A 27,684-nucleotide genomic window follows, 5' to 3' on the forward strand; every position below is an offset into this window, starting at 1 on the left:
ACTGCTGTTTTTTTAGCCAATGAGGAAGGAGAGACCTGGGAGAGCTTCTGCTCTCATGCACATTGCTGGATTGGGCTTAGATGAGTATGAGGGGGGAACTGCACAATGAAGGTTTTTTATTTTCACGCATACAAACCTTCAACCTTTAGAACCACTTTAGGCTTTACCAAGTATTCTATACTTGTAGTGATATTTCTTATTTAATATTTCTGATCCAAATATATTATGAAATAATATCAGGAATAAGATATCCTTTAGCATCATTATAAACAGATTCATTTTTCAGCAATTATATCACATATAAGAAAAAAATACAATTAAAATGTTGAAAAATTACCCTATTATTTGATCAAGAAATGTTTATGCAGTGTGCACATTTTATTTTCTTTGAGAAGCAAAAGAATATAACACACAGACCTTGCCTTGTGACACTTTCTGTTACATGAAATAAGTGAGGGACAAGGTAAAGGCTGTTAAATGGCCTTCCCAAACATTATTGAAATACAATGATAAAAAGTCTTCCACTTAAAATAGACAAACTTGAGATATGTACACATACATTTTAAAGGAAGACCTTCCACCCTCAAATTATGTATACATACCGTACATCTGTTTAAAATGTAAAAATATAATCTAAAATAGTGAAATAAAGTTGTTTAACACAGGTGGTGTTGAGTGTCTGTTGTCTTGTGTTTTTTTTTTTTGGGCTCTCCCAAATATTAAACCTGTAGATGTGTGTGAATAGGCCACAGATGCACATTAATCTGAAATCCTATTTAAATGATTAAACAGACAAATAAATAAATACATAAATAAATAAATATGCACTCCTCGTGTGTACAACAGGCAAGCCTGTCTCAACAGAAACAGATAAATTGAATACAATGCAATTTTAAACTGCATTCTAAATACTGTATGTTATGATACCAGGCCAATCTGCTGGATATAAAAGAGAACCACTGATGTATTTCCAATAAGCTAGTGCAGTAAAGCACTAACCAACATTAAAAATCTGTTATAGTTATTGCATTTTCATTAAAGTAAATGAAAACATTTAAACAAATGCTCTTTTGCTATGTATAAAGTTTTACATTTTTGGATGTTTGTAATGCTGACTATGCAGCATTCATACAGCAGTCACCCTCTTGCAAAGTCATTAAGGAAGGTAGGTTAGGAAAAATCAATACTTGATGCCTGGTTAAATTACATAAGTCAGAGAGGGAGGGAGTCACATTACTATACAGACATGTCCTTATAAGTATTTAAAATAAAAGGTGAGTTTCATGAGAGGTATTGCAGAAACTCACAATCCATTCATTGTACACCTTATTATTACTTCTCAAACTCAGAATTCAAAGAATTCAACCTTGATTGCATTACCGATTACTGCTTCACTCAATCAAAGCTTTGCAAAACATAATATAAAATAATGCAGGGACCTTTTACCAAATGTGCCATTCCACAGGCATTCCATAAAAGCATTCAATCTGCTTTACATATTTTGTAAACAAAGTGTTCCTTTACATACTTTCATTGTTATTTGAAGATCTACAATAGAGGAACCTATAAATAGCCTTCACATTTCACATGGTTGTGCCAAATAGCTGCCATTAAATAAAAAGCTCTACATAGGTATGTTAACATATGCATATACAGTTTCATTCAGTTATATATGTAAAGAAGTAATTGGCCAGCATCTTCCAATAAGCTGATTCTTCTTTTCAGAAGCAGCGAGAGGGAACATTGGTGTGAGTTACAAATATCAAGGATGAGGGATCAGCTTGGCAAGAGAACATGTTCTAGACCATAAGTAATGCAGTCCCAGTGCCTCCAGAGGGTGAGCAGTGAGAGGAGGAAGAGCAGAGATGACAAAAGGCGTAGGCGTGTTTTCATCAATGGTGTGATGAAACTTGCAGCCGTGGATACAAAAACTAGAAGGACAGCCATGAGAGCTAACAGCACGTTGATGAACTTGCCTAGTAGAGCACGAGCATTGGCATTTTCCACCCCTTCTAACTGGACAACCTGTTGCTGTTGTTGCTGTAACTCTAGTTTAGTGATACGGGTGAGACAAGACTCCACAGCTTCCTAAAAAACAAAAAGTGAAAAATATTATAAACAGCAGTAATAAGATAGGTTGCTTAGCATTAGTTTGTAATGGTCACCATGGACACAGTATCTCACAAAAGTGACTACACCCCTCACATTATTGTAAATATATTATATTTTATTATATCTTTTCATGTGACAACACTGAAGAAATTACACTTTTCTACAATGTAAAGTAGTGAGTGTACAGCTTGTATAACAGTGTAAATTTCTGTCCCCTCAAAATAAATCAACACACAGCCATTAATGTTTAAACCGCTGGCAACAAACTTAAGTACACCCCTAAGTGACAATGTCCAAATTGGGCCCAATTAGCCATTTTCCCTCCCCGGTGTGACTCGTTAGTGTTAGTTAGTGTTAAGGTTTCAGGTGTAAATGGGGAGGTATGTTAAATTTGGTGTTATCTCTCTCACTCTCTCATACTGGTCACTGGAAGTTAAACATGGCACCTCATGGCAAAGAACTCTCTGAGGATCTGAAAAAAATAATTGTTGCTCTACATAAAAATGGCATAGGCTATAAGAATATTGCCAAGACCTTGAAACTGAGCTGCAGCACGGTGGCCAAGACCGTACTGTGGTTTAACAGGACAGGTTCCACTCAGTACAGGCCGGCCATGGTCGACCAAAGAAGTTGAGTGCACATGCTCAGCGTCATATCCAGAGGTTGTCTTTGGGAAATGGACGTATGAGTGCTGCCAGTATTGCTGCAGTGGTTGAAGGGGTGGTAGGTCAGTCTGTTAGTGCTCAGATCATATGCTGCACACTGTATCAAATTGGTCTGCATGGCTGTCATCAAAGAAGGAAGCCTCTTCTAAAGATGATACACTTTTCTGAAAAAACAAACAAACTAAGAACATGGATTACTGGAACCATGTTCTGTGGTCTGATTAGACCAAGATAAACTTATTTGGTTCAGATGGTGTCAAGCGTGTGTGGCGGCAAACAGGTGAGGGGTACAAAGTCAAGTGTGTGTTGCCTACAGTCAAGCATGGTGGTGGGAGTGTCCTGGTCTGGGGCTGCATGAGTGCAGCCAGCACTGGTTCATTGAGGGAATCATGAATTCAACATGTACTGTGACATACTAAAGCAGAACATGATCCCCTCCCTTCAGAGACTGTGCCACAGGGCAGTATTCCAACATGATAACGACCCCAAACACACCTCCAAGATGACCACTGCCTTGCTAAAGAAGCTGAGGGGTAAAGGTGATGATTGACCAAGCATATCTCCAGACCTAAACCGTATTCAGCATCTGTGGGGCATCCTCAAAGGAAGGTGGAGCAGCGCAAGGTCTCCAACATCCACCAACTCCGTGATATTGTCATAGAGGAGTGGAAGAGGACTCCAGTGGCAACCTGTGAAGCGCTGGTGAACTCCATGGCCATGGGGGTTAAGGCAGTGTTGGAAAATAATGGTATTGACACTTTGGAAATTTTCACCTAGGGGTGTACTTACTTTTGTTGCCAGTGGTTTAGACATCAATGGCTATTTGTTGAGTTATTTTGCGGGGACAGCAAATTTACACTGTTATACAAGCTGTACACTCACTACTTTACATTGTAGCAAAGTGTTGTCACATGAAAAGATATAATAGAATATTTACAAAAATGTGAGGGGTGTACTCACTTTTGTGAGATACTGTAGTTACATAGTTAGTCAGGTTAAAAAAATACAAAAGTCCATCTAGTTCAACCAATTAAAAAAAAAAAAAAAAATCATACAATCCCATATACACAATCCTATACGCACAGTTGATACCGAGGAAGGCGATAAACCCCAGCAAAGCATGATCCAATTTGCTTAGAGCAGAGAAAAAAAAAAATTCCTTTCTGATCCCCGGAAAAGGCAAATCGGATATTCCCTGGATCAACTTTACCTATAAATGTTATTACCCAGCTATACTATTTACATTTATGAAAGAATCCATGCCATTTTTAAAGCAATCTACTGAGTTGGTCAGAACCACTTCTGGAGGGAGTCTATTCCACAGCTCTTACTGTGAAGAATCCTTTCTGTATTTGGAGATTAAATCTCTTTTCCACTAGATGTAAAGAGTGCCCCCTCATCCTCTGTGATGACCTTAAAGTGAATAACTCAAGACCAAGTTCACTATATGGATCCCTTATGTATTTGAACATGTTGATCGTATCTCCCCTTAATCTGCTCTTTTCAAGAGTGAATAAATTCAGTTTCTCAAAAATCACTCCTCATATCTGAGCTTCTTCGTGTCTCTTATCAGTTTGGTTGCCCTTCTCTGCACTTTCTCCAGTTCCCCAATATCCTTCTTGAGAACTGGGGCCCAAAACTGAACTGCATATTCCAGATGAGGTCTTACTAATGATTTGTACAGGGGCAAAATTATATCTCTGTCTCTGGAGTCCATACCTCTCTTAATACAAGAAAGGACTTTGCTCGCTTTGGAAACCGCAGCTTGGCATTGCATGCCATTATTGAGCTTACGATCTACCAAAACCCCCAGATTCTTCTCCGCCATTAATTCCAACAGTAGTATGTGTGATACATGCATATTCTTGGCCCCCAAGTGCATAACTTTACATTTATCAACATTAAACCTCATTTGCCACATAGTTGCCCAATTTAAACAGAGCATTGATGTCGTCTTGAAGGTTGGAGACATCTTGTAAGGATGTTATTCCACTGCATAGCTTGGTGTCATCTGCAAAGACTGAAATGGGACTTAAAATCCCAGACCCAATATCATTTATAATGATATTAAAAAGTAAGGGTCCCATCACTGAACCTTGGGGTACACCACTGATAACTTTAGACCATTCAGAGTATGAATCATTAACCACTACTCTGAATTCTGAAATGGAAGGGCTCTCGCGCTATAGATATTCTAAACCTAGGGGGCACTGCTGCAGTTACCTGAAATTGGTCCTGGCCAAAGGTGAAAGCAAATTAAATAAGTAGTAGTGACTGCGCTGTGTGGGTGTGGAGGGATAAAACACAAAACAGTAATCAATGAATCCCACCAAGTGAGGTGGGGTGATCCCTACGAGCAGTGTCCAATCTGAACTGTGGGGGTGGGTGATCTGAGAAAGGTGTAACAATGTGCAACAAAGTCCATACATGAAAAATAGATAAACACAAAAATAAAATAGGGTACACACAATATTCAAAATAAATGTCCAAGGTTGGTACTGTAAGACCAAAAGGTTAGTGATCCCAACAAATAATAAAGTGTAAGGGCCAGATTCACAGAGCAGATACGACGGCGTATCTCCTGATACGCCGTCGTATCTGTTGTTCTATCTATGCGACTGATTCATAGAATCAGTTACGCATAGAAAGCCAGAAGATCCGACAGGTGTAATTGTTTTACACTGTCGGATCTTAGGATGCAATACCGCGGCCGCCGCTGGGGGGAGTTTGCGTCGTAATACAGCGTCGGGTATGCAAATTAGGAGTTACGGCGATCCACAAAGATTGTTCCCGTCGTTACGTCGTCGCGAGTGTTAGATTTCCGTCGCAAAGATAGGGCACCTTTAACATTGTGTAAAAGTACTCCACCATGTGAAAGTATGCCCGTCTTTCCCGCATCGCTTTTAAATTTTTTTAAAAAAAATTATTTTTCCCGGCGCAAGTCTTTTTTACACGTTGCGATTCACAAAGCGTCGGCGCGTCGTAATTTCGCGCAAAGCACGTCGGGAAATTTGCGACGGGAGCATGCGCAGTACGTCCGGCGCGGGAGTGAGCCTAATTTAAATGGTACCCGCCCCATTTGAATTGGGCCGCTTGCGCCGGACCTGTTTACGATACACCGCCGCAAATTTCCAGGTAAGTGCTTTGTGGATCGGGCACTAACTCGTGAAATTTGCGGTGGTGTAACGTAAACGGGTTACGTTGCGCCGCCGGACTGTGAATCTGGCCCTATGAGTCCAGTGGAGTCAAATACAAGTGAAAGTCTCGCATCCAAAAAAAATATTTTAAAGGTGCAGTTCTCGACAACTGTGAGCAATAGTGTGGTGAAAAACTCTCTGAATTCTGTCTTTTTAGCCAGTTTTCAATCCATTTACAAACTGATATTTCCAAGCCTGTCGAAATTTACCTTACACATGAGCCGTCTGTGGCTGTGTATATGTGGTAAGGGGTCGGGAGTCTCATTGACTCGGTGATCACAGAGTGCGCTGCATGCGACCCGCAAGGGGCACCCAGACAACGCATGCTCGGGAGGACGTACATTGACGACTTCATGACAATTAAGGCCCGTGCTGCAGCCGTCTTTCGGCTATAGTGTGGGCAGGAGGAGGTTAACTGACAATTGCGCGGTCGTGCGATGTTGTACCCAAACAAAATTGATGTCCTTTTCTTCCCACCAAATAGAGCTTTCTTTTGTGGTATTTGATCACCTCTGCAGTTTAGATTTGTGCTATAAACAAAAAAATTTCAACAATTTGAAAAAAACAAAAAAACATTTTTTTTTTACTTTCAGCTATAAAACACAAAAAAAAAAAATCTAAGGGCCAGATCACAAAAGGGATACGCAGGCGTATCTACTGATACGCCCGTTGTATCCCTGTTTCTATCTATGCGGCTGATTTCATAGAATCAGTTACGCATAGATATTCCTAAGATCCGGCAGGTGTAATAGTTTACACTGTCGGATCTTAGGATGCAGTACCTCAGCCGCCGCTGGGGGCATTTCTCGTCGAAATTCCGCGTCAGGTATGCAAATTAGCACTTACGGAGATCCACAAAGCTTTTTGCCTTCGTTTTTTTTCCGTAAGTGTTAGTTTGCCGTCGCAAAATTAGGGCTGCTTTTACAAAGTGTAAACTTAGTACACCATGTAAAGTATACCGTCTTTCCCGCGTCGCTGTCAATTTTTTTTTTTTTTCCCGCCGCAACTCTTTTTTTCTCTTTTTACACCCGCCGCGATTCTCAAAACTCGGCGGCAACGTAAATCCGCGCAAAGCACGTCGGGAAAATCGCGTCGGGAGCATGCGCAGTACGTCCGGCGCGGGAGCGGCGCCTAATTTAAATGGACTCTCCCCATTAGATTGGGCATGCCTTGCGCCGGACGGATTTAAGTTACACAGCTGCAAATTTCTAGGTAAGTGCTTTGTGGATCGGGCACTTAGGTAGAAATTTTGCGGCGGTGTACTTAAATAGGAACATTTAAGTTAAGCCCGCTGGCTGTGGATCTGGCCCTAATTTCTTCATCAATTTAGGTCAATATGCATTCTACTACATATTTTTGGTAAAAAATCCCAATAAGCGTATATTGATTGGTTTGCGCAAAAGTTATAGCGTCTACAAACTATGGGATATTTTTATGGATCTTTTTATTTTTTTTGTTTTTAGTAGCAATGACGGCGATCAGTGATTTTTAGCGGGACTGCGACATTGCAGCAGACAAATCTGACACTAAGTGACAATTTTTGGGGACCAGTGACACCAATACAGTGATCAGTGCTAAAAAATATGCACTGTCACTGTATAAATTACAGTAGCAGGGAAGCGGTTAACATCGGGGGCGATCAAAGGGTTAAGTGTGCTCCTAAGGAGTGCTTCCTAACTGTGGGAGGAATGCTGACAGCGATCCGTGTTCCTGCTTAGTAGAAACTTGAGAAATGTATGTTATCTTCCTGGAAAGTCGCTTCAGTTAAGACAGTGATCAGACTTGGAGGCGACTTCCATTGAAATCAATGGGTACAAATCGCCTACAAGTCAGATTGAAGTAGTACAGGAACTTCTTTTGAAGTCGGAGCGACTCGAGTAGTGTGTATTAACACCGCTCCCATTCACTTGCATTGTTTTTCTCGACAGCGCGACTTGGGACGACTTGAGGCGACTTCAAGTCGGATCCCAAGTCGCCCCAGTGTGAATCGGCTCTAAATGATAACGCACCTGTCTAGGTGATTTTTTTACTCTTACTAATTTATAAAGTTGTATGTGTTTGAAATTCTGCTTTTATTCAACTTAACAATAATAAATAAAAAAAAGAGAGAAATCCTTCTATAAGAGGTCATACTTATCTGGCCTACCCATCTTCACACTTGTAGAGCTAGGCAAGCCAAAAAAATCTTCCGAATATTAAATGCCTGTTCCCTTGGTGTTCTCTGTGGTTTTATCCACCAATCACAGAGGCTGGTTGATGGATTTACAGACATTGGGACTTGAGATTTTACATTCCTGGAAGTGTGTTGGATGGTGAAGATTTTCAGCCAGTGTCGCTATCATACGTATAAATTAAACCTAATACCATAACACTTTTTTTTATGTTTTGGAGAGTGTGGATAGGGATTAGAACACCTATTAAGGCATTTGAGTAAATCGTTCATGTTGGCAATGAAACACGTCATGCTCTGCAGTGCATTTGCCTAGCCACTTTTTGGAACAGCCACATGAGATGTGATCATGTTTTTTTATTAACACTGTTATTTGTTGGCTTTTCCCTGGATGACCCTCATGCTGTCTGATGCTCACTGGGTTGGGTGAAGTATCAAAGAAGTTTTTGTTTCTTTAACACTTTACTAAACACTTGCTTTGGATTGTATCTTTGAATATAACATCCTTGCCCATTTTGACATCAAGATGCATTCATACCCGCGTACTGTGAGCTATAGGTTTGGTACAACATCTAATGCAGGGCTCAAAATGTCAAGTCCTGAGCTGACTACTAGCCAGGCCTTAAGAATTACTTGCTGCCAGAATCAAGGATGTGCAGGTCATGGAGTCCATGTTGGCTAGACTGATGGACCAGGTAGACCGACACTCTTGAGATCCTTGGCATCGACGCATGGATCCACCCTGATTCCATGAGACCCTCTCTCCCGCTCTGTATACCATGTGCACCTGGAGCCCAGGAGTGGCAAGCCCAACTGATTGGAGCTTTCTCTATATCTTTCTCCCTCTCTTTTCCTCTTTTTACTCCCCCATTTTTTCTCTATTTCCCCCCCCCCCCTTTTTTTTTCTGGAAAAGCAGGTCAGGCAATTTATACATGACTGAACATGCTAATGGAATGTCTGACAGAAAAACTATGACTACTATATTTCCAGTATTGTATCCCTCTGCTCTATAGAGTTGTCTATAGATCTAGCCAACTATGCCACCAGACATTATGTTTGATCTGTTGTATCAAGACCATATATGCCCTCTCCGGAGATTTGGGTTACTACTACCCCTCTCCTTTTCTACCATCAATTGTGGCTTATACCTTTGTATTGAAAATGCATTTTTTTTTTAAATTGTCAATTTAAAAAAAAAAAAATACTCACCGCCAGTTGCCTTACCCTGCCCGCCCCTAAACACGCCCTCATAAATTATCTCATGAAATGTCACTTAAATGTTTTATGCAGAATCAAGTTACAAAAATAAATATTAACAACAACTTTATCAGTGCCCATCAGTGCAGCCTCACCTGTGCTCATCAATGCAGCATCACCTGTGCCCATCAATGCAGCCTCACCTGTGCCCATCAATGCAGCCTCACCTGTGCCCATCAATGCAGCCTAACCTGTGTGCATTAATGCAGCCTCACCTGTGCTCATCAATGCAGCCTGACCAGTGCCCATCAAGGCAACCTCACCTGTGCACATCAATGTAGCCTCACCTCCTGTGTCCATCTATGCAGCTGAAGCTGATCTAATGTATGGTCCTGGGAGCTTTAGGACTTTAGGAATTTATTCAACATATGTATATTTTAATTGGCGTTTTTCAACTTGAAGTTGATTACTGGATAGATAACAGTATGAACTATAGCTTGGTCATGATCCAGCTTCCATTATTTAGGTGCATAAATTGATTATTTTCCTTTAGCCATACAGGTGGACATATTTTTATGCTGTATGTATCCAAACTTATAGCTACCCGGAGGCAGGAGATGAGGAGTCTCCATTTTTTTAGATTTTGGGTTTTGAATGCCAATCTTCACATTTGATGTAAATTCAAACAAACAGTGGTAATGGCTTGTCTGTAGCAATCTCCACGTTGGTATAGGAAATAAAAAGGGTACTCTTACCAGCTGTGGTGGACTTGCGTGCTAATACTAGCGCCAAGTCAGGTAAAGCGTGGTGGTCACAGCGGACCCTGGGTTTTGTGCAGATGGATGGCTCTGTTGGATGGTTCAGATGGTCGCTCCACTCAGGATATTGGAACCGATCTGGTCAGACGCTCTCTCCAAGGCTGAAACCCCAATGGGTGAGGCCAAATGATGGAAAAGGCCACACTCGTGGAACACAGCATATGTGAGAAATAAATGAAAAAATGCTCCAATGGTGCAGGTCAAACAAGTAAAAACCGTGAAGGCTTTATTTTGTTAAAAAATGTAGCAGTAAAATCACGTGAAATTAGGATCATAAAAAGCAGTATGGGGTACTCAGCATGTTACCCGACGCGTTTCGGCTCACAGCCATCAACAGGGGCATGTGTCTGTACCCCCACACTGCTAAACTTATATAACAAATGCTCTGTAACTCCTTCCCAGGAAGGGGCGGGGACAGGAAATGGAAAACAATGACAGAAAACAAATGCATTTTAAAACATGATGTATCATATCAACATTCCCCATGATGGCTTCAAAATACTGTTTAACGTGGAAGTATAAACACAACTTTAAAAACCAATGACATATAAAAAGTAATCATAAACCTATAATGAATGCATGTATGTATACATGCGCCCATATAGGCAACCATTGACCTTAACATGCTGTGGAGCATATCCGTGCAGATAAGAAATCAAAAAAGGAAGAAATGAAGAGGGGGGGGGGGTCTTGGGAGGGGGCAGGCCGCCAGCCATAGCGCAATACCACCTACTCCAAGACCTACCATGCCTGTCACATTGTCACCACCAAAAAGATTGCACTAATAGGCTGTAAAAGATGTACCACTTAATAAGCGTCACCCTGGGCTAAGATCTATATAAACCCTACATGGTGAGCATGTGACCGCAAACACTGCCAATCGGGACGGTCCAATTCCCAGAGGAACCGACCACTCAGATTGAGGACAGCAAAATGCGGTGACAAAAAAAATGAATAATAAAGAGTGACCTGTAAAAAAAGAATCAATAAAAAAGACTCAATCTCAGGGGGCACACGTGCGGGAAAAGAATAACCTTTCCCGCACACGTGCGGGAAAAGATTAACTTATAATGTAATGACAAAAAAATGCTTGTATAAACATTAATGTCATTACGATGGGGGTTCCCAATATAGACAGAGGAAACCCATTCAAGCTGATGTAAGCTGTGAAAGTGTATACCAATATAAATGACTCTAACAAAAAATCACATAGCGGTCTGCATAAAGACAAGTGAATTTCAAACGCCCAAAGAATAACTTTTCCCGCACACATGCGGGAAAAGATTAACTTATAATGTAATGACAAAAAAATGCTTATATAAACATTAATGTCATTACGATGGGGGGTTCCCAATATAGACAGAGGAAACCCATTCAAGCTGATGTAAGCTGTGAAAGTGTATACAAATATAAATGACTAACTAAAAAATCACATAGCAGTCTGCATAAAGACAAATGAATTCCAAACGCCCAAAGAATAACTTTTCCCGCACACGTGCGGGAAAAGATTATCTTATAATGTAATGACAAAAAAATGCTTATATAAACATTAATGTCATTACGATGGGGGTTCCCAATATAGACAGAGGAAACCCATTCAAGCTGAGAAAGTGTATACCAATATAAATGACTCTAACAGAAAAATCACATAGCGGCCTGCATAAAGACAAATGAATTCCAAACGCCCAAAAATTGGACCAAATATCATATGAAGGTCCGCCATTAATGAATGGAGGAATTTAATATATTAAACCAATAAAAGAAGGGGTATTATAGACCCAATGGAAAAATCGGGTCAACTGTATACACAAAAGTAGGAGAACCACTCACTGTATATAGAGATGATGGAAAAAAAAAATATATATATACATATACACATACATATACACACATACATATATATATATATATATATATATATATATATATATATATATATATACATACATATACATACTTAAAAAAATGAACAATAAGAATATTGATCTCAAGAGCTCACGCCCGATTGATAAAACAATTGACGTCCCAGTCAACATTCATACCATGGGGCGTGTAGCTCTTGAGCTCGTGTATCCAGAAGGTCTCCAATCGGGAGACCCCCCTAACACAGGAGTCGCCTCGCCAGTGTGGTACGAATTTGTCAATGACTTGAAAAGAGGTACCCCTGGGGTCTTTAGCATGACATTCCAAATAGTGCCTAGAAACGGTATGTTTGGGGCACCCCTTCCTAATTTTCCCCAGGTGTTCATTCACTCTGATAGCAAAATTGCGGATAGTGCGACCCACATACTGCAATTTGCATGGGCAGGTGATGAGATACACGATGTAACTGGAAAAGCACGTAGTAAACTGTTTCATCTGATACGTGCGATTGGTGACCGTAGAGACAAAGGAGTCAGTCCTCCGTCGTCCTAGTACATTGATAATGCATGTGTTACACCTGCGGCAAGGGTGATAGCCCTTAGTTTCAGGAAAGAAAGCGACTCTTTTTGGTGGATCAATGACATTAGGCGCAATTTCATTCTGCACGGATCTTGCACCCCTGAAAATCAGACCAGCCCTTTCAGGTAGACAAGGTCCCAAGATCTTATCACTGAGGAGCACCTTCCAGTGTCTGTTCAGTATTTTTTTGATGTCATTATGTTGGACAGAATAATCCGTAAAAAAGGACCATTTAAACTTATCATCCCTGTCTTTTTTGGGTTTATCCACAAGCAAGGAGGACCTATCCATCTTGGACACAGTGTCAATAGCCCTATCCAAATCTCCAGTTCTATATCCTTTGTCCAAGAATCGCTCCTTCAAAGTCTGGCATTGAGAATCGAAGTCCTCCTTTTTGGTGCAATTCCTCTTCATACGAAGGAATTGACCCTGAGGAACCGATCTCAGCCATTGTTGGTGGTGACAGCTATCGACCGGAATGTAACCATTCTGGTCGGTTGGCTTGAAGAAGGTCTTGAACTCGAAATGGCCATTAGTTGCCTGAATCTCCAGATCCAAAAAATGGATCGAAGTGGAGCTGGCTTCATATGACAAAACGATACCACGATTGTTGTCATTCAGGAAGGACATGAAGGAGTCAAGAGACTCCCTCGTGCCCTTCCAGAGGAGGAGGATGTCATCGATGTAGCGTGCCCAGAGAACCAATTCAGGTCTCTGTGCAGCATCGACGACATCCTCCTCCCACTGGGCCATGAAAAGATTGGCGAGGCTGGGGGCATACTTAGCCCCCATCGCCACGCCTTTGACTTGAGAAAAAAAACTGGTTTTGGAACCAAAAGTAATTGTGTTTGGTGGCAAATTCTAATAGTTCCATGATGAAATTCCTCTGAATAATAGAGAGGGATAGATTCCGTGTAAGGAACAGTTTCACAGCGGCCAAGCCCAGATGGTGTGAAATGCATGTATATAAGGCAGAAACATCTGCCGTCACCATGAGTATCTCTCCTTCAAACTGGACAGCCTCGAGTAACCGAATGGTGTCCTTAGTGTCCCTCAGGTAGGATGGGACTAATTTCACAAGGGGCTGGAGATAAAAATCGACGTATCTGCCGATACAGGAAGTCACAGAGTCAATCCCGCTGACGATTGGTCGTCCAGGGGGATTGACAATATCCTTATGGACCTTCGGCAGATAATAAATAACTGGAATGCGGGGCGCCAAAGGCACAATATAGTCCGTTTCCTTTTTATTTAAAATATTAAGGGCAGAACCCTCTTTAATTAGAGCCGTGAGGGCTTTTTTGTATTTGGAGGTGGGATCCCCGGGGAGAATGACATAAGTGGTAGTATCACCTAAAAGTCTGTTCATCTCCCTGAGGTATGCCTCCTTATCCAGTATCACCATTCCTCCGCCTTTATCGGCCGGACGAATGATGATATTTTTCTTGGCACAAAGGGTCTGTAAACCAATTTGTATAGCAGGATCCTGGTGTACCCTTTTTTTGGGGAGTTTATCCAAATCATTCAAAATCAAATTACGGAACACATTGATAGAGTGGGCTGTGTTAGCCTCAGGGTTGAATAAAGAAGGATTGGACAAACCTGAATGTGTAGTCACTGTGGTGGAAATGGAATTGGAAGTGACACTGGGTATAGTCACTGTATTGGAAATGGGATTGGAGGAAACAGGATCTAAAACCTGCTGGCTGGCACTCGGTAAGGATAGGAAATGTCTCTGAATGTTTAATTTCCGGATAAATTTCTGTACATCAATGAAGGTAGAGAAACTATTTAGTTTCCTAGGAGGAACGAATTTGAGACCCTTGTCTAAAATCACCCGCTCCTCCTCGGAAAGGGTCACTGAACTGAGGTTAAATAGGCCTAGGCCTCTGATATCTTTCTTTTTTTGGCGCTGAACACGCCAGCCGCCTCTGGTACCTCGTTTGGTTTTTGGTGGCGGGGTAGATGGTACGTGGGTGGGTAGAAGCCCTGTGGTTTGGGAAAACCCGTTTCCTCGTACCACCCATCATAAGAAGATCCAGGGTAGTCCTCGCCCTCCTCAAAATAATGTGGATAGGGGCGGAAACCATATTGGGTCTCATATGACTCACCCAAACGTGGAGCATTTGGATGGGATACTCTTACTGGAGTATGGTGGGTGGATCCCCTTCTGATTGGACCACCCGCTTGTGTCCATCTAGAGGGCCCCCCATCATACCCTCCAGAGTATGTATAGCTAAATTCTTGATGGTTGTAGCCTCTATTACCACAATTGTGGCCCCTCCCCCTATATGGGAGGCCTCTACCATTAGAAACAGATCGAGGTCTGCCACGACCCTCAGAATGTGGAAGAGGGTGTTTGGGGAGGCTCTTAGTAGTACTATCTTTTTTAGAGGGTGGTCTGGATATGGGCTGAGAGGGTAGAGGCCTCCCATATAGGGGGAGGGGCCACAATCATGGTAATAGAGGCTACAACCATCAAGATTATAGCTATACATACTCTGGAGGGTATGATGGGGGGCCCTCTAGATGGACACAAGCGGGTGGTCCAATCAGAAGGGGATCCACCCACCATACTCCAGTAAGAGTATCCCATCCAAATGCTCCACGTTTGGGTGAGTCATATGAGACCCAATATGGTTTCCGCCCCTATCCACATTATTTTGAGGAGGGCGAGGACTACCCTGGATCTTCTTATGATGGGTGGTACGAGGAACCGGGTTTTCCCAAACCACAGGGCTTCTACCCACCCACGTACCATCTACCCCGCCACCAAAAACCAAACGAGGTACCAGAGGCGGCTGGCGTGTTCAGCGCCAACAAAAGAAAGATATCAGAGGCCTAGGCCTATTTAACCTCAGTTCAGTGACCCTTTCCGAGGAGGAGCGGGTGATTTTAGACAAGGGTCTCAAATTCGTTCCTCCTAGGAAACTAAATAGTTTCTCTACCTTCATTGATGTACAGAAATTTATCCGGAAATTAAACATTCAGAGACATTTCCTATCCTTACCGAGTGCCAGCCAGCAGGTTTTAGATTCTGTTTCCTCCAATCCCATTTCCAATACAGTGACTATACCCAGTGTCACTTCCAATTCCATTTCCACCACAGTGACTACACATTCAGGTTTGTCCAATCCTTCTTTATTCAACCCTGAGGCTAACACAGCCCACTCTATCAATGTGTTCCGTAATTTGATTTTGAATGATTTGGATAAACTCCCCAAAAAAAGGGTACACCAGGATCCTGCTATACAAATTGGTTTACAGACCCTTTGTGCCAAGAAAAATATCATCATTCGTCCGGCCGATAAAGGCGGAGGAATGGTGATACTGGATAAGGAGGCATACCTCAGGGAGATGAACAGACTTTTAGGTGATACTACCACTTATGTCATTCTCCCCGGGGATCCCACCTCCAAATACAAAAAAGCCCTCACGGCTCTAATTAAAGAGGGTTCTGCCCTTAATATTTTAAATAAAAAGGAAGCGGACTATCTTGTGCCTTTGGCGCCCCGCATTCCAGTTATTTATTATCTGCCGAAGGTCCATAAGGATATTGTCAATCCCCCTGGACGACCAATCGTCAGCGGGATTGACTCTGTGACTTCCCGTATCGGCAGATACGTCGATTTTTATCTCCAGCCCCTTGTGAAATTAGTCCCATCCTACCTGAGGGACACTAAGGACACCATTCGGTTACTCGAGGCTGTCCAGTTTGAAGGAGAGATACTCATGGTGACGGCAGATGTTTCTGCCTTATATACATGCATTTCACACCATCTGGGCTTGGCCGCTGTGAAACTGTTCCTTACACGGAATCTATCCCTCTCTATTATTCAGAGGAATTTCATCATGGAACTATTAGAATTTGCCACCAAACACAATTACTTTTGGTTCCAAAACCAGTTTTTTTCTCAAGTCAAAGGCGTGGCGATGGGGGCTAAGTATGCCCCCAGCCTCGCCAATCTTTTCATGGCCCAGTGGGAGGAGGATGTCGTCGATGCTGCACAGAGACCTGAATTGGTTCTCTGGGCACGCTACATCGATGACATCCTCCTCCTCTGGAAGGGCACGAGGGAGTCTCTTGACTCCTTCATGTCCTTCCTGAATGACAACGATCGTGGTATCGTTTTGTCATATGAAGCCAGCTCCACTTCGATCCATTTTTTGGATCTGGAGATTCAGGCAACTAATGGCCATTTCGAGTTCAAGACCTTCTTCAAGCCAACCGACCGGAATGGTTACATTCCGGTCGATAGCTGTCACCACCAACAATGGCTGAGATCGGTTCCTCAGGGTCAATTCCTTCGTATGAAGAGGAATTGCACCAAAAAGGAGGACTTTGATTCTCAATGCCAGACTTTGAAGGAGCGATTCTTGGACAAAGGATATAGAACTGGAGATTTGGATAGGGCTATTGACACTGTGTCCAAGATGGATAGGTCCTCCTTGCTTGTGGATAAACCCAAAAAAGACAGGGATGATAAGTTTAAATGGTCCTTTTTTACGGATTATTCTGTCCAACATAATGACATCAAAAAAATACTGAACAGACACTGGAAGGTGCTCCTCAGTGATAAGATCTTGGGACCTTGTCTACCTGAAAGGGCTGGTCTGATTTTCAGGGGTGCAAGATCCGTGCAGAATGAAATTGCGCCTAATGTCATTGATCCACCAAAAAGAGTCGCTTTCTTTCCTGAAACTAAGGGCTATCACCCTTGCCGCAGGTGTAACACATGCATTATCAATGTACTAGGACGATGGAGGACTGACTCCTTTGTCTCTACGGTCACCAATCGCACGTATCAGATGAAACAGTTTACTACGTGCTTTTCCAGTTACATCGTGTATCTCATCACCTGCCCATGCAAATTGCAGTATGTGGGTCGCACTATCCGCAATTTTGCTATCAGAGTGAATGAACACCTGGGGAAAATTAGGAAGGGGTGCCCCAAACATACCGTTTCTAGGCACTATTTGGAATGTCATGCTAAAGACCCCAGGGGTACCTCTTTTCAAGTCATTGACAAATTCGTACCACACTGGCGAGGCGACTCCTGTGTTAGGGGGTCTCCCGATTGGAGACCTTCTGGATACACGAGCTCAAGAGCTACACGCCCCATGGTATGAATGTTGACTGGGACGTCAATTGTTTTATCAATCGGGCGTGAGCTCTTGAGATCAATATTCTTATTGTTCATTTTTTTAAGTATGTATATGTATGTATATATATATATATATATATATATGTGTATGTGTGTATATGTATGTGTATATATATATATATATATATATATATATATTTTTTTTTTTTCCATCATCTCTATATACAGCGAGTGGTTCTCCTACTTTTGTGTATACAGTTGACCCGATTTTTCCATTGGGTCTATAATACCCCTTCCTTTATTGGTTTAATATATTAAATTCCTCCATTCATTAATGGCAGACCTTCATATGATATTTGGTCCAATTTTTGGGCGTTTGGAATTCATTTGTCTTTATGCAGGCCGCTATGTGATTTTTCTGTTAGAGTCATTTATATTGGTATACACTTTCTCAGCTTGAATGGGTTTCCTCTGTCTATATTGGGAACCCCCATCGTAATGACATTAATGTTTATATAAGCATTTTTTTGTCATTACATTATAAGATAATCTTTTCCCGCACGTGTGCGGGAAAAGTTATTCTTTGGGCGTTTGGAATTCATTTGTCTTTATGCAGACTGCTATGTGATTTTTTAGTTAGTCATTTATATTTGTATACACTTTCACAGCTTACATCAGCTTGAATGGGTTTCCTCTGTCTATATTGGGAACCCCCATCGTAATGACATTAATGTTTATACAAGCATTTTTTTGTCATTACATTATAAGTTAATCTTTTCCCGCACGTGTGCGGGAAAGGTTATTCTTTTCCCGCACGTGTGCCCCCTGAGATTGAGTCTTTTTTATTGATTCTTTTTTTACAGGTCACTCTTTATTATTCATTTTTTTTGTCACCGCATTTTGCTGTCCTCAATCTGAGTGGTCGGTTCCTCTGGGAATTGGACCGTCCCGATTGGCAGTGTTTGCGGTCACATGCTCACCATGTAGGGTTTATATAGATCTTAGCCCAGGGTGACGCTTATTAAGTGGTACATCTTTTACAGCCTATTAGTGCAATCTTTTTGGTGGTGACAATGTGACAGGCATGGTAGGTCTTGGAGTAGGTGGTATTGCGCTATGGCTGGCGGCCTGCCCCCTCCCAAGACCCCCCCCCCCTCTTCATTTCTTCCTTTTTTTATTTCTTATCTGCACGGATATGCTCTACAGCATGTTAAGGTCAATGGTTGCCTATATGGGCGCATGTATACATACATGCATTCATTACAGGTTTATGATTACTTTTTATATGTCATTGGTTTTTAAAGTTGTGTTTATACTTCCACGTTAAACAGTATTTTGAAGCCATCATGGGGAATGTTCATATGATACATCATGTTTTAAAATGCATTTGTTTTCTGTCATTGTTTTCCATTTCCTGTCCCCGCCCCTTCCTGGGAAGGAGTTACAGAGCATTTGTTATATAAGTTTAGCAGTGTGGGGGTACAGACACATGCCCCTGTTGATGGCTTTGAGCCGAAACGCGTCGGGTAACATGCTGAGTACCCCATACTGCTTTTTATGATCCTAATTTCACGTGATTTTACTGCTACATTTTTTAACAAAATAAAGCCTTCACGGTTTTTACTTGTTTGACCTGCACCATTGGAGCATTTTTTCATTTATTTCTCACATATGCTGTGTTCCACGAGTGTGGCCTTTTCCATCATTTGGCCTCACCCATTGGGGTTTCTGCCTTGGAGAGAGCGTCTGACCAGATCGGTTCCAATATCCTGAGTGGAGCGACCATCTGAACCATCCAACAGAGCCATCCATCTGCACAAAACCCAGGGTCCGCTGTGACCACCACGCTTTACCTGACTTGGCGCTAGTATTAGCACGCAAGTCCACCACAGCTGGTAAGAGTACCCTTTTTATTTCCTATACCAACGTGGAGATTGCTACAGACAAGCCATTACCACTGTTTTTTTGAATTTACATCATCTGTGAAGTGCATTCACCTTTCCAGCTGGAAGCAGTTTCATGAACTCTCCCTACAGCTCATTGAACTTTGATTGCTTTTTTGCATTTATTCAGTGTTTTCCACTAGCTTGATCGCTAGACACATATACTTTGGCTCTTATGAGCTAACTTCCCATTTACCATTCACTACACAAGTGTTTCCTCAATTGTTTATGTTTATATAACATTTTTTTCACATTAATGTTTTTTAGCGCTGCACTTTTTTGTATTTAATCTTCACATTTATTTGAATCAAGACATTTGTGGATCTGCTTCGATTCATCCATGGAGATTCACAAGTGCTTTTGTGCTTGTGAATGAATGTATACTAAAAAGATTCATATCTAAACTGCATACAGTCTTGATTTATTGATTCTGTCATGTAATAGCCTTTAAAAGGAGTGGTGCTTCATTATTCATATGAATCTGGTATGATCTATCTCAATTGTATTACTTATTGCTATACCTGATGTTGTTTTACAACAGTACCATATAGCACGATGCTGTAAAATGTGAGGGGTTGCATGTGTATAACGCAAATCATTATTTAAGCACTTTCATGTGTGCTGTTTAATCCCATTTTCCAGCACAGAAATGCAGTAGACAATTGTTGTTATCTATAACAGCATTTCTGTCAGATTGGTATCCAGTATGTGTATATAATACTGTTGGTGCCAGCCTTCTGCCAATTTTTTCTAGACTGCAAATATTTCTAGACCCGTATAGTGCCATTTGCACCTCTCAATCTAATTATTTGGTCAAATTGATAGTGCTATTGAGCCTACAGTGCCTTGAAAAAGTATTCATACCCCTTGAAATTTTCCACATCTACAACCAAAATGGCAAATGTATTTTACTGGGATTTTATGTGACAGACCAACACACAGTGGCACATAATTGTGAAGTAGAAGGAAAACGATAAATAGTCAATGACAAATAAATACTTTGTAGAACCACCTTTCACTGCACATACAGCTGCAAGTCTTTTGGGGTATTTCTCTATCAGCTTTGCACATCTAGAGAGTGAAATTTTTGCAAAATAACTCAAGCTCTGTCAGACTGGATGGAGAGTGTCTATGAACAGCAATTTTCAAGTCTTGCCACAGATTCTTAATTGGATTTAGGCCTAGACTTTGACCGAGCCATTCTAACACTTGAATATGATTTGATCTAAACCATTCCATTGTAGCCCTGTCTGTATGTTTAGGGTCTTTGTCCTGCTGGAAGGTGAACCTCCATCTCAGTCTCAAGTCTTTTGCAGACTCCAACAGGTTTTCTTCTAAGATTGCCCTGTATTTGTCTCAATCTATTTTCCCATCAACTATGACCAGCTTCCCTGTCCCTGCTAAAGAAAAGCATCCCCCACAACATGATGCTGCCACCACCATGTTTCACGGTGGGGATGGTGTGTTCAGGGGGATGTGCAGTGTTAGTTTTCTGCCACATATAGCGTTTTGCTTTTAGGCCAAAAAGTAAAATTTTGGTCTCATCTGACCAGAGCACCATCTTCCACATGTTTGCTGTGGGCCTTATATGGCTTCCCACATTGGGACTTCTTATGGCTTTCTTTCAAGAATGGCTTTCTTCTTGCCACTCTTCCATAAAGGCCAGATTTGTGGAGAGCACAACTAATAGTTGTCTTGTGGATAGATTCTCCCACCTGAGCTGTGGATCTCTGCATCTCCTCCAGATTTACTATGAGTCTCTTGACTGCTTCTCTGATTAATGCTCTTATTGCCCGGCCTGTCCGTTTAGGTGGACGACCATGTCTTGGTAGGTTTGCAGTTGTGTCATACTCTTTCCATTTTCAGGTGATGGATTGAACAGTGCTCTGTGAGATGTTCAAAGCTTGAGATTTTTTTTTATACCGAACCCTGCTTCTTCACAACTTTATGCTATCTATCTGGTGTCTTACTTGGCCTTTGTGATGCTGTTTGTTCACAAAGGTTCTCTAACAAACCTTGGAGGGCTTCACAGAACAGTTGTATTTATACTGAGATTAAATTACACACAGGTGGACTCTATTTACTAATTAGGTAACTTCGGAAGGCAATTGGTTTTAGTTTATTATTTTTCTTCCACTTTACAATTATGTGCCTTTTAGTGTTGGTCTATTTACCCAATAAAAATACATTGAAGTTTTTGGTTGTAACCAAAGCACTGTAGGTACATATACTGAGACCCATTGACTGCTCAGCTTTGAGTTTGCTTAACACCTTGTTACAGCCAATTATGTGGACAGTGGTATTAGTTTTGATCAACCTATGACATACGCCTTTTTGACTGTTTCCCTAACCTCTTAGATGGTATCTGTGGCTTAGTCCTAACAAGTGGCGGGGATGCAGTGCATCCTTAACCCTGCATTCCATGAGTAGCGCACTCCTGAACCTTGCAGTCTGTGCATATCACACTCCTGGACAGCGCACACCTGAAACCTGCATTCTATGCATAACACACTCCTGAACCCTGTGAGTAATGCACTTCTAAACCCTGCTTGTGATGCACTCCTGAATCCTTCCACAAGCGTTACACTTTCCCACTTCAAGAATGTGAACTTCTGTGAGAGCTGTTACTTGGTGTTCCAATCAGTGGAAGATGTGTAGAGAATCACATGATGTGAATAATAGATCAATAGTTTTAACATCTTGACTTTTAGGGCAGGTCCACTTGTGCAGAGAGCTGGATTTTTTGCAGCTCAAAAAAAGAAAAATGCAGCGCTCTGCAAAGGCACACAGAAAATAATTCTGTGTGCTCTACTCACTTTTCAACACAGCTGTTAATTGCAGGGTAGAGCAGTGCAACAAACTGCAACATGTCTGCATTTTTCTGCACCACTCTGCAGCTGAGCTACAGTACACAGAAACAAATGAAATGTCAATATGTAACATTTCTATAAAGTAAAAAAAAAGGTAAAACAGTGCTTGGATTATAAAAATGCAGAGTACTGTCCTCAAAGCCCACCCAACAGGGATACAGACAAAAACAGAACCCAGTCTTACAATACTAAGCCAGCATACATGGGTAGAAACATCCTACCACCTCAGGTCACTAAGCCAAACTTAAATTGTTTAGAACATGCTGTGGTAGAGCCACTATATGGGCTACATGTTTTGCCTACAACCTACTAGAGGAAGAAGTTTTACTCACACTGTAAAAGACTGACTGTGTCCCCTGGAAAAATAATGATTAAAAAGCATTCCAAAAAAGTTAGAGGTGAATAATACAAATGCATAAAATACACTGAGCGAAAATTATAAACGCAACACTTTTGTGTTTGCCACTATTTATCATGAGCTGAACTCAAAGATCTACGACTTCTTCCATGTATACAAAAGGCCTATTTCTCTCAAATATTGTTCTCAAATCTGTCTAAATCTGTGTTAGTGAGCACTTCTCCTTTGCCAAGATAATCCATCCACCTCACAGGTGTGGCATATCAAGATGCTGATTAGACAACATGATTATTGCACAGGTTTGCCTTAGGCTGGCCACAATAAAAGGCTACTCTAAAATGTGCAGTTTTATGACACAGCACAATGCCACAGATGTTGCAAATTTTAAGTGAGCGTGCAATTGGCATGCTGACTGCAGAAATGTCCATCAGAGCTGTTGCCCTTGAATTGAATGTTCATTTCTCTACCATAAGCCATCTCCAAAGGTGTTATCAGAGAATTTGGCAGTATATCCAACCAGCCTCACAACCACAGACCACATGTAACCACACCAGCCCAGGACCTCCACATGCAGCATCTTCACCTCCAAGATCGTCTGAGACCAGTCACCTGGACAGCTGCTGCAACAGTCGGTTTGCATAACCAAAGAATTTCTGCACAAACTGTCGGAAACCGTCTCAGGGAAGCTCATCTGCATGCTCATTGTCCTCATCGGGGTCTTGACCTGACTGCAGTCCGTTGTAACCTACTTGAGTGGGAAAATGCTCACATTCAATGGTGTCTGGAGAGGTGTTCTCTTCACGCATGAATCCTGGTTTTCACTGTACAGAGCAGATGGCAGACAGCATATATGGCATTGTGTGGATGAGCGGGTTGATGTCAATGTTGTGGATAAAGTGGCCCATGGTGGCGGTGGGGTTATGGTATGGGCAGGTGTATGCTACAGTGGGGATTGAAAGTTTGGGCACCCCAGGTAAAAATTTGTATTAACGTGCATAACGAAGCCAAGGAAAGATGGAAAAATCTCCAAAAAGGCATCAAATTACAGATTAGACATTCTTATAATATGTCAAAAAAAGTTAGATTTTATTTCCATCATTTACACTTTCAAAATTACAGAAAACAAAAAAATGGCGTCTTCAAAAGTTTGGGCACCCTGCAGAGTTAATATCTTGTACTGCCAAAGGGGCAAGTATCACAGCTTGTAAACGCTTTTTGTAGCCAGCCAAGAGTCTTTCAATTTTTGTTTGAGGTATCTTTGCCCATTCTTCCTTACAAAAGTCTTCCAGTTCTTTGAGATTTCTGGGCTGTCTGTCACGCACTGCTCTTTAAGGTCTATCCATAGATTTTCAATTATGTTGAAGTCAGGAGATTGTGAAGGCCATGGCAAAACCTTCAGTTTACACCTCTTGATGTAATCCCCCGTGGATTTTGAGGTGTGTTTAGGATCATTATCCATTTGTAGAAGCCATCCTCTCTTTAACTTCAGCTTTTTCACAGATGGCATCAAGTTACCATTCAAAATTTGCTGAAATTTTATTGAATCCATTTTTCCTTCTACTCGTGAAATGTTCCCTGTGGCACTGGCTGCAATACAACCCCAAAGCATGATTGATCCACACCCATGCTTAACAGTTGGACAGAGGTTATTTTCATTAAATTCTGTGCCCTTTCTTCTCCAAACGTACCTTTGCTCATTCCGGCCAAAAAGTTATATTTTAACCTCATCGGTCCACAGAACTTGTTTCCAAAATGCATCCGGCTTGTCTATATGTTCATTTGCAAAGTTCAAACGCTGATTTTTGTGGTGAGGACGTAGAAGAGGTTTTCTTCTGATGACTCTTCCATGAAGACCATATTTGTACAAGTATCTCTTTATAGTGGAATAGTGTACCACAACTCCAGTGTCTGCCAGCTCTTTCTGGATGGATCGTGCAGTCAAACGTGGGTTTTGAATTGCTTTTCTCACAATCCTGCGAGCTGTTCTGTCTGATATTGTTCTTGGTCTTCCAGATCTTGTTTTAACTTCCACTGTTTCTGATGACTGCCATTTCTTAATTACATTCCGAACAGAGGATATTGACATCTGAAATCGCTTTGCTATCTTCTTATAGCCTTCTCCAGCTTTGTGAGCGTCAACTATTTTCAGTTTCAGTTTTCTAGACAACTGCTTAGATGAAGCCATGGTGCTGATTGTTGGGGCAAGGTCAGATGAGTCTGGGCATTTAAAACCTTTGAGATTGACATCACCTGTTCTTCCCAGACGATGATTGAGAACAATCCATGACACTGGCATGTCTCAGATTTGCAAAGGGGGCAGTGCATGCTATAAATTCTGCAGGGTGCCCAAACTTTTGCAGAAGCCATTTTTTTGTTTTCTGTAATTTTTAAAGTGTAAATGATGGAAATAAAATCTAACTTTTTTTTGACATATTATAAGAATGTCTAATCTGTAATTTGATGCCTTTTGGAGATTTTTCCATCTTTCCTTGGCTTCGTTATGCACATTAATAATTTTTTTTACCTGGGGTGCCTAAACTTTCGATCCCTACTGTATTGACAATGAACACAAGTGCATTTTATTGAAGGCATTTAAATGCACAGAGATACCGTGACAAGATCCTGAGGCCAATTGTTGTGCCATTCATCCACAACCATCACCTCATGTTCCAGCATGATAATGCATGCCCCCATGTTGCAAGAATCTGTACACAATTCCTGGAAGCTGAAAAAATCCCAGTTCTTGCATTGCCAGCATACTCACCGAACATGTTACCCATTAAGCATTTTTGGAATGCTCTGGATCAGCGTATACAATAGCATGTTTCAATTCCTGCCAATATCCAGCGACTTCGCACAGCCATTGAAGGAATGGACCAACATTCCACCGACAATCATCAACCTGATCAACTCTTTTCGAAGATGTGCTGCACCGCATGAGGCAAATGGTGGTCTCACCAGATACTGACTGTTTTTTGGACCCCCCCCCCCAAAAAAAAACAGTAAAACTGCACATTGTAGAGTGGCCTTTTTATTTTTGCCAGCCTAAGACACATGCGCAATAATCATGCTGTACAATCAGCATCTTGATAAGCCACACCTGTGAGGAGGATGGATTATCTCAGCAAAGGAGAAGTGCTCACTAACACTGATTTAGACAGATTTGTGAACAACATTTGAGAGAAATAGGCCTTTTGTGTACATAAAAAAAGTTGTAGATCTTTAAGTTCAGCTCATGATAAAAAGGGGCAACACAAAAGACATCTCCTATTCTTAGACCTTTTTTTTACCTGAATATCTCTGGCACGTTCATACGACTGATAAGCAACTTTCTCCTCCATGCTGGCTAGCTCCTGTTTAAGCAGAGTCATCTCATTCTGATGTAGTTCTGTTAAATCATTAAGCTGCTCTTCCAAACGCTCATACCTGCAAATATAGTAATATTCAGAAATGACCATGTGTATAAAATATTAATTTTACTTAAAAATAAAAAACATACTAATTACTATTACAAATTTACAAATACCATTTATTTTTTACCAAAAATAATTTTTTTTAGGAATGGGAATTTTGACTTGACATTAAATTACATATCTTACAGTATAGCACAGGATATACGACAAAGTTGTAGACCATGGGGTTATATGCTGCTACCTTCAGGTGATTGGAAACTGGCAGAAGCTTTGCTGGGAACACTTGCAGTGCACCCTCATATAAACCCTGCCCACTCCTGTGACCCCAGTTTATTAGCAAGCAAGATGGTGAAACAGAGGACCAAGGGGAAGGAACCTCTCCCCTGTACTGTACTCCAAGATGTTTATTTGTAAGTCAAAATTTCCACTACCATAATTGTATAATACAGTACACTGAGGGATGGGTAACAACATGTCAAACGGCAGCAAACACACCAATAAAAGGAAATATCAACAGACTCTAAACAGCTTGAAGAATCTTGCTCCTGAAACTTGCATCAGCAGAGGCCTTAACATCAACCCAGCAAAACACTGAAAAATGAGTAACAGAAGACCAGGTGGCGGCATTGAAAACATGCAAAATGGATGCTTGTTGCTGAAAAGCCAAAAGAAACACATACAGCTGCAACAGTTCCAGCAGAACAGGGTCCCGAAGGCAGGATCCTGTTCTCTTATTTTTGCCCAGTCCAGTCAGCAACAGTTTGACAAATGAACATATCCACAATAGCTGGTTATAAGGCAGGAAACAGCGAGAGCAAAGGTTGCATTCAATAGGGTACTGTTGAGCTCCTGAAAACTTTGGTGAAATTATATATATATTATATATATATATATATATACACACATACATACATACATACATACATACACACACACACACACACACACACACACACACACAGTTGTGCTCATAAGTTTACATACCCTGGCAGAATTTATGATTTCTTGGCCATTTTTCAGAGAATATGAATGATAACACAAAAACTTTTCTTTCACTCATGGTTAGTGTATGGCCCACATGACCCTGATCTAAAGTTTACACACCCAAGTTCTTAATACCGTGTATTGCCCCCTTTAACATCAATGACAGCTTGAAGTCTTTTGTGGTGTTTGTGGATGAGGCTCTTTATCTTCTCAGATGGTAAAGCTGCCCATTCCTCTTGCCAAAAAGCCTCTAGTTCCTGTAAATTCTTGGGCTGTCTTGCATGAACTGCACATTTGAGATCTCCCCAGAGTGGCTCAATGATATTCAGGTCAGGAGACTGAGATGGCCACTCCAGAACCTTTACTCTATTCTGCTGTAGCCAATGCCAGGTCCACTTGGCCTTGTGTT

The 27,684-nt window shown here is 41.4% G+C and overlaps 1 protein-coding gene across 3 annotated transcripts in view; it reads right to left on the reverse strand.

Moving 5' to 3' along the window:
• Positions 1-344: 344 nt before the first annotated feature.
• TMCC2 (transmembrane and coiled-coil domain family 2) overlaps positions 345-27,684 on the reverse strand; it is a 155,633-nt gene continuing 128,293 nt past the window's right edge. For all 3 annotated transcript variants that reach the window (XM_040337557.1, XM_040337556.1, XM_040337558.1), the window contains 2 exons: positions 26,169-26,304; positions 345-2,088 (listed from right to left, as the gene is read on the reverse strand). In XM_040337557.1, coding sequence (XP_040193491.1) covers positions 1,777-2,088; positions 26,169-26,304 — 448 coding nt within the window. In that variant the 3' untranslated portion in view covers positions 345-1,776. The remainder of the gene's footprint in view (positions 2,089-26,168; positions 26,305-27,684) is intronic.

The sequence above is a fragment of the Rana temporaria genome, chromosome 2, assembly GCF_905171775.1.
Source record: "Rana temporaria chromosome 2, aRanTem1.1, whole genome shotgun sequence".
Taxonomy (NCBI): Eukaryota; Metazoa; Chordata; class Amphibia; order Anura; family Ranidae; genus Rana; species Rana temporaria.